Source organism: Fringilla coelebs, assembly GCF_963513975.1.
Source record: "Fringilla coelebs genome assembly, chromosome: 20".
Lineage (NCBI taxonomy): Eukaryota > Metazoa > Chordata > Aves > Passeriformes > Fringillidae > Fringilla > Fringilla coelebs.
The window spans coordinates 6250288-6258401 of NC_140046.1; the positions used below are offsets into that span (position 1 = coordinate 6250288).

At 50.1% G+C, this 8114-nt stretch overlaps 1 protein-coding gene across 2 annotated transcripts; it reads left to right on the top strand.

Annotated features, from left to right (window-relative positions):
• Positions 1-707: 707 nt before the first annotated feature.
• On the top strand, positions 708-7757 carry RHBDD2 (rhomboid domain containing 2). 2 transcript variants are annotated; one of them, XM_084219069.1, is made up of 5 exons: positions 708-863; positions 2284-2685; positions 3097-3247; positions 6074-6131; positions 7148-7757. In XM_084219069.1, the coding sequence occupies exons 1-5, from the start codon at positions 719-721 to the stop codon at positions 7163-7165; spliced, it is 774 nt and encodes a 257-aa protein (XP_084075195.1). In that variant the 5' UTR covers positions 708-718; the 3' UTR covers positions 7166-7757. The 2 variants fall into 2 exon arrangements, with proteins under 2 accessions (XP_084075195.1, XP_084075194.1); XM_084219068.1 differs by having other exon boundaries at positions 5409-7757.
• Positions 7758-8114: the final 357 nt, after the last annotated feature.

Below are 8114 nucleotides of genomic sequence, written 5' to 3' on the forward strand. Positions count from 1 at the left end.
ACATAACACATGTAATATTCATTTTAATATTTGTGAAAAGACAATAATAAATATATTTTTCACAGAGAGGACCTTCTTGTGCTCTACAATTATATTACAGGAGGTTGTAGCCAGGTGGGGGTTGGGCTCTGCTCCAAGGGACAGGGTGAGAGGATTTAGTCATGGCATGTTCAGGCTGAACATGAGGAGGAATTCCTTCACAGAAAGGGGGATTAGACATTGGAAGGGGCTGCCCAGGCTAGCGGTGGAGTCCCCATCCCTGGAGGTGTTTACAGAAACGCTGAATATGGCATACAGTGCTCTGGTCTAATTGAAATGGTGATGTTCATCAGTCACGGGTTGGACTCGATGATCCCAGAGATCTCTTCCAGGCTGATTGATTCTCTGCTTGCCGGCAGCCAGACCCCGCGGCTCGGGGGAGTGAGCGCTGCCTTAGATGGGCCTCCCACACCCTGGGGCGCAGTGTGGGAACACCCGGCCAGAACCCAGCCCTGGACGGCCTCCCAGCGGCACCTCACACCTCTCGCCGCGATATTTCCCCTTTTGAACAGAGAAAAGATAACAATAATTAAACAAAAATTTAAAAGGGGGGGGGGGAGAGAGAAAGCGAGAAAGACCCCCCCGTCTCCATGGTAACGACCTCACAGCGCCTCCTGTTGCCATGGTAACGGCCGGGCCTTCCGGCGGCGCCCGGAAGCGGCGGGCGCGCGGGGCAGCAATGGCGGCGCCCTCGGCCCCGCCGGCCGCCGCCGCCCTCACGGTGCTGCTGTCGGTGGGAGCCTCCGCGCCCGGGCTGCTGCGGGGTGTCCCCGCCGCCCACTCCACCGCCGCGCTGCGCCCCGCAACCCTGCACGACGGGGAAGGTGAGCGGGGCCGCCGGCGGGCGCAAGCCGCTGCCTCCTTGGCCCCTCTGCCCGCCCCGTTCCGCGCCTTCCCCAGATCCCAGCGGAGCCTTTGTGTCCCCTCTCTCCGGCCTGCTCCCTGTCCTGCCCTGGACCCCGTGGTACCCCCCAGCCCCCATTTCTCTGCCTTTCCTCAAGCCCGTTTCCGAGTCTGCTGCTCCCCCCGAGCCCCGAGCCTCTCTCCGTGTGCTTCCCCTGACCTGCCCCGTGCACCCATCTCAGTCCCTCCACGTCCAGCTGCTCCCCCACACCCTCATCTCTGTCCTTTGACAGTCAGCCCAGGGGATAACCGTGCTCGGAGCTTGAGGGATTTGTGTTTCTCAGTCCCTGTGATAATTCCTGAATTATTTTTATCACACTTTTAATTCCCGTGTTCCAGCTTACCCCTCTGCAGTGATTTCCCCTATCACTCCAGGGCTCTGAGCTGATGGGTGATTCCACCATCTCCTCACGTGTCTCCAGGAGTTAAACTGTGTTGTTTTGTTTCTCACTGGTGTTTTTCTGGTGGAAAGCTGAGGTTGATGAGAAGGAGGTTGCTGTGTGCCCAGGGGAGCACCTAAACAGAGGGCCCAGAAGCACTTCTGAGGGGTGAAAACCTCCAGACTGTGGTGTTTGTGAAGGTCCTCAGGATGAGGGGAGAGATGAGAAGGTGACTCCTTCTTCTAAGAAGGCTTGTATTGTATTGTATTGTATTTTATTATAAAGAAAGAGAAAGGATACAGACAGAAGGCTTAACAAGAATTAATAATAAAAACTTGTAACTGACTCAGAGAGTCTGACATAGCTGGCTGTGATTGGCCATTAAGTTAAAACAATTCACATAGAGCCAATCAAAGATGCACCTGTTGGTAAACAAGCTCCAGACCACATTCCAAAACAATCAGATAATTATTGTTCTCATTCTTTTCTGAGGCTTCTCAGCTTCCCGGGAGAAAATCCTGGGCAAAGAGGATTTTTCAGAAAATATCATGGTGACACCAGACATTTTTGGTGGTGAAAATCAGCCTGCCAGCAATTCAAGAAGTGTTTATCTTTTTGCCGAAATCGTCGGTACTGTAACAGTTATTTTTATGTCTCTTGCCTTCTCTTTTAATAAGACTGAAATTTACTACAGATGCTGTTGCTTTTTTCCAGGCAGCTTCCCAGGACACAGCAAGAGCCAGCCCATATGTTTGTGACACCCAATACAGCACTTTTTTCCACTCTATCTGGTTATCTATGCCTGGTTTTAAATGCCTCAGGTTCCTTCTCTTCTACACCAGGATAGAAATGAAAGCTCTTAAAGAATCCCTTGGGCTCACTCTCCCTCTGCTCAAGCCTGTAACTGTTTTCTAGCAGCCCCAGTGCTGTCTGTGCCTGTCTGAGGTGCTGCTGTGCTCAGTTCACAGGTTGATCACCCACATCTTTATCTACGAGGACCTGATCTCCCTGGCCTGTGGTGCTGTTATCATCTGGTACTTTGCTGGCAGCTTTGAGAAGAACGTGGGCACAGTGAAGCACTGCATCCTCACTGCCACTTTCTCTGTGCTCTCTGCCCTCCTCTACCTCTTCCTCGAGCCCCTTGTCTCCAGGCTGCTGGAAGTGGGAGATGCCAAAGGGTTCATGCCAGTGGCTTTTGCCATGCTGGGGGTTTCCACCACCCGCTCACGCATGAAGAGGACTCTGCTTTTGGGGTGCAGAGTTCCTGTGGTGCTGGTGCCGTGGTTTGGGCTCTGCCTGGCATGGTTTGTCCCCCACTCTTCTCTCCTGGGGAACCTGTGTGGGCTCCTGGTTGGGGAAGCCTGTATCCTTTCTGAGTGGGAAGCCTTGGGTCAGGGCCAGGAGTGGGAAGGAAGTGCTGTAGTTCTCATTGCTGGCTTTCCCTGGACTCTTGCCCTGCACTGAACTGGCTTTTCTCATGCTCATCCCACCCCATTTTGCATTTGTGTTTCACCTCACACTGCCCCTAACCCTCACTGGCTTTTCTGATGCTCATCCCACCCCATTCTGCATTTGTGTTTCACCTCACACTTCTCCTTCTCAGTGCCTGCAGAGAACGTGGGGCTGAGGAGGGTGATGGTCTCTAAATGTGCTGCTGGTTGTAGAGCTGGGAGAATTCTCCAGAGAAAGTGGTTTGGGGACAGAGGGGACTCTGTTTCTGTGTCAGAAATGAGTGTGTTGTCCTCAGCTCTCCTTAACAAGCTCCTGATTTCAGATGGTCTTGGCTACTGTTTCTGCTTGGATTTTCCAGACTCTATGGGCTCTAAGCTGGACCGGGTGCTCCCTTTCTCTCTGCTGAAGAGGATACCAGGGCTGAAATACATCCCAGGGTCCTTGGCAGAGAGAAGAGCCTCTGGAAACAGCATGTAAGTACAGGAGTTCCTGTGGAACATTTGTAGGGGAATTTTGAGGTGTGAGCAGAGGCCTTAAATCATCTCTAAAAGCTGTGTTCTGCCTCTCCTGTTCACAGAGTGGGTGCCATGGGGAGCAGAGTCACCCACTGATGTTACCCTGGTGACATAAGTGTGACTAATGAATCACCACACATTAACTCAACCAGATCTTTAGTGAAAGCTAAATGGAGGTTATAGACCTCTCCTTTGCTGCAAGGGCAGCGTGTACACATGGGAATATTGCAGCTCTGGCTGACAGGAAAGCTAAGTTGTGTAACTCTGCCCCAGCTTTAGGCAGTTGTTCCTGGCTACATGGCTCCCTGGGCCATGATCCTTATCTTTATTTGCCCCACCTTCCCTGCCAGGAATGCTGTGAAGTGAGTTATGTCCAAACCTACTTAGGACCAGAGCACTGTAAATTAAGGATGGCACTTACAAAGTTCAGTGCAGACCTTTTGGTGTCTTTTAACCTTTCAGCAGGTTTTCAGTGTCAAGGCAATGTTGCTTTACAGAAAAGCAACCTTGGGGCCCACAGTTGACATGCAGGAAAGGTTTTAAGTTCAATACAAACCATGAGAATTCACTTGTACTCTAAAAAGCTTCAAAATGCAGGTCAAATATTTACTTATTCTAAGGTGTCCTTTCAGTTTCACAGAGGAAAAATAGTTTTCTATTCAGGGTTACATTTTATGTATTGTTTAAGCTATCAACTTGCTCTAAGGTTTTATTTGAAGTGGAAGCATTCCCAGGTGTTTGCACTGCCCTCACCCATGGGAAACCATAAAAGCAACCCTTGCCTGCAGCAGGAGTGTCCCCCAGGTCCATCAGGACACTCAAAATGTGTGAGTGCTTGCAGGGGAGGCCAGACAGAGCCAGAATTTGTGTTTTCCCTCTCTCCCTCCTGTGCAAGTGCAGCTTTTGGGAGGAGAGGGAGCCTGGCTCCATGCTGAGCCTGTGCCAGCAGCAGTCCCATCCTGCTGTGCACAGCACCTCAGTGTCTAAACCTGCCTCCTTTGGTGAGGTGACACAGACTGTTGTGACACAATGGTATTTACATGAACATTTGACTATCAAGCAGGGCATGGGAAGGTGTTTCTAGGATGCTTCCTGAATTTGCATGTCTGTGTCTTAGATGCAACTTCTGTAAGTGCTTCTGGAGTTTAATTTTTATTATTTTGATGCTTATTCCAAGCAAGAGCTCTTAATAGTTTGGGATTTGTTTTAATCTCTAAATTTTCATAAGGTTCAGGCATTAAATGGCTGCAAGACAGGAGATATTTCTTTGAAGTCCAGGCCTTGGCATCATGTTTGTGTCCACAAATGAAAAAAAAAAAAAATCCAAACTCAAACCCACACCTCAAATAATTAAAAAGAAATCTCCAAGCCTGAAAACCCCAGCATGAGCCAGTCTCTTCTTCTTGCTGGGAACTTGGCACTCATGGCTTCATGAATATTGCCTGGATTCTCAGCTCTCATCCTCGTGTGCGTGGGCTGAGCAGCACTCCTGAAGTCCCAGAGGCTGAGGCTTCCAGGCAGATTGCCTCTCTCCCGATAGGTTTTGGCAGGATGAGTCATGCCTTCTGCTGGCAAACCCTTCCTAGCCCTTGCTTCTGAATGATTAATTTTATTTCTAACTCTCTCTTTTATTTCTAACTCTTTCTTCCTTCCTTTTTTTTTTAATTTGCTCCATACTCTGGGCTCTTACTTGCATCAAAGGCCTTTGTGTTTTCTTGATAAATAACACTTGGCAGCTGTAACTTCTCCTGATTAATGACTTGGCAGATGTGTCACTCACAGGGCAGGGAGGATGTGCACAGGGATCTCAAAGCATGTTGAAATTTGGCTTTGTGTATTCCTTGCACAGAGTCTGGGGCCAAGAGCCACGCTCGTTCAGTGGGTGTGGAGTGAGAGTGGGTTGGGAGTGGGAACAGCTGTCCTGGGAGGCCACTAAAGCCATGTTTTACTCAAGTGCTGCTTATAATAAGAGCTTCTGTTGTAGTGAATCCCTCTGATGGATTGCAGTGACCTCTCTGAGCGCTGGTCAGGAGGAAATCTGCCCCCAGGGCATTTCCAGCACTAATTAGGCAATGTCAGTTCTGAGCACAGTGTAACATTCTGTTTTCTTCCTGCCCAGGATTAAAGCTGTGCCTGGCACTTACCCCACCCAGAGCTACCACTGCCCTTCGCCTCTGGCTCTTCCTGCTCACCCCAGTGCTCAGAGCCAGGGCTTTCATCACAGCCACGCTCTGGGACACCAGGCACCTCAGCAGGGCCCTGCTGCAGCACACAGCCTCAGCTCTTCCCACTGCCAAGCCAGAGGTGCCTTTGGAGAGTGCCCTGGGCAGGCCCATGCCGGGACCTCAACAGGACAGTGCTGCCAGCTGGGCAAATTCTCTGTCCCTCAGCGTGTGTGCCCGGCTCAGCCACAGCCACCCACAGCCACGGCCCTTCTGGCTGGTGTTCAGCAGGCACCAGGGTATCCAGCAGCCCCAGCTTCAGCTGAATTCACCAGAGTCCAGGTGTACTGATCCTCCAGAGAGCAGCAGGACTCACACAGGGGCAGGACTGCTGTGTGAGGCTTGCACAGCAGGGCTTTGTTGGGATCTGTGCTATGTCTGGGGTGAGTGTTGGTAGCTCCAGGGAAGGCCATGCCTCTGCTCCGTGGCACAGTCTGCTTGAATTATATTTCCTTTATAATTTTTTTGGTTTTTTACTTTTTGATGTGGCTGAAAGATGGGAACTGTATCACCTCTGTGAACTTCTCATCCTTTTTAAGTCTTTCTTCTTTGCTGCATTTAGCAGCTGCCTTTTTCCACAAGTCCGCTGGAGTTCCAGTGCACCAGCTCCCCAGGCCAAGGTAGGAACCTCAGTGGCAAAACACTGAGCAAATCTGGGCTTCAACTAAGCTGTAGCAATAAGCACTTCCCATTTACATTCCTGTCTTTTATACAGGTTTGATGTAGCTAGAACCCAAAAGAGTGGGAATCATATGAGCCTTAGTTTGTAACCTAAAATTAAGTGGAGGAGGACAATGTCTGTTCTACTGGTGACTTGTCCACTTAAGATAGTGCCTTGAAGAGGGCACTTGTTACAGCAGCCTGGGGCAAGAGGATGGAATACAGAGCACCTTCTGCTCCAAAACACAGCTCTAAAATGCTGAAGGTCCTGTGCCTGCATCAATGGATTGCCTTCATTTTCTGAGAGCATTGCACCAGCTCAGCCTGTATCACCAGCACTTTCTAACCTCAAATGCCTGTGAAGTAGTGAGAGACTTTTCAGTAAGGGATTTTTGGCCCTTTGTGGAGCAAATATTTATAAATCCAAGGAGCTGGGAGGGACCTTAACAATGGGTTAGAAGAATTAAGTGGAATGTAGCAGTGCTGTTGGGGGTGTTCACACTGCTCAGTTTCAGAAATCTCACCCACCAATATTAGCACAATCTCTCTGTTTTTTTCAGAGCTGGTGGGCAGGTGTGTGGGAGAGGGGAGTTTTCAGCCAGGGATTTACAATAGGATTCAGTGTTTGGTGCCTGAGGCTATAATGAAGGAGTTGCTGGGATTTGAGCTTTATTCCCAGCTGTGTAGCGCAGTGTACAGTGCCCAGGAGGAATCTGCTGTCTCTGTGTCTGTAAATCAGCCAAGATCTCAACAACTGCCCTTGACTCTCCTTGGAGTTTTGCTGTGCTCCATAAAAAAGTGCTCCATGAAGCACAAAGTGCCATTCCTGCTCTTGGAGATGTTCTTGCAGCACTTCACCCATCCCCAGAAACTCAACAGCCTCTGGGCTCCTCCCTGCTCTGCAGTGAGCCTGCCCAGAGGCAGCTCTGGCACATTCCAAACCACATCCCTGCCTCTTTCATTTTTCCATCATCAGGGTGTGAACAAACCCTGAGTTGTCATCCAGCTGCTTTACTTCTCCAGCAGCCCCTCTGGAGTCACTGCCATGGTCCCATGTGGGATCCAGGGGCTTCCTTCTGGAGGAGACCAAAGTCAGTGCTGAGAACTTGCACCTCACAGAAGTAAAGACATGAGTAAGAAGCTCTTCTTGTGAAGGTGAGCACCCCAGGCAGGGCTTTCAGCAGGAGGATGCAGCAGCTTGGGAACCAACTTGGAGTTGAAACTGTTTCATACCTGATTATTTCTCTCCTCTGTGGGATCACAAATGGACTTGATTTCATGGTCCTCTTTTTCCGGCTGACAGCAATTGCATTGTTATGCTTTTAGTATGGAGCAAGAGCAGGATAAGGAGCTTGTTTGGAATTTAAAAGCATGTTTTTAATACCAGGAAAGAAATGCTAGACATAACATTGAAATGTTGACACTCCACTCCTGTTAGTGCCTTGATTTTTCCTCCTTGTGAAATCCTTGCCTGTAAACTGAGGAATTTTACCACTGATTTTTTCCAGAAGGGTGATGAGAATCAATAGCAATCACAAATGTTGTATGTCTCCAAACTGTGAACTTGAAATAGAATCTGAAAGACAGACTGGTTTTCTCTGGGTTTGTTTATAAGGGGGGAGCTGGAGCGTGTCCCTCCGGGGGATGGAGGGGGCGGGATCAGTGGGATGGGATCTGGGGGGTGGGATCAGTGGGGCGGGATGGGTGCGGCTGTGTGTCAGGCTGGTGGCTCAGGACGCGCAGTGAGGACGAGCACTGGGGACAGGCGGTACTGCACGCTGGAAACCGCTGGAATCCGGTTCTTTTTCCTTATCCGACTCCATCAGTCGGTGTGGTGAGGGAGTCGCTCTCCCCGCAGAGCTGTCAGAGGGATGTGTTTCCAGGGAGCACTTTCCTGGGTCCCAGGTGGTGCAAACCTCCCCCCAGGAGGGAAGGAGCAGGTT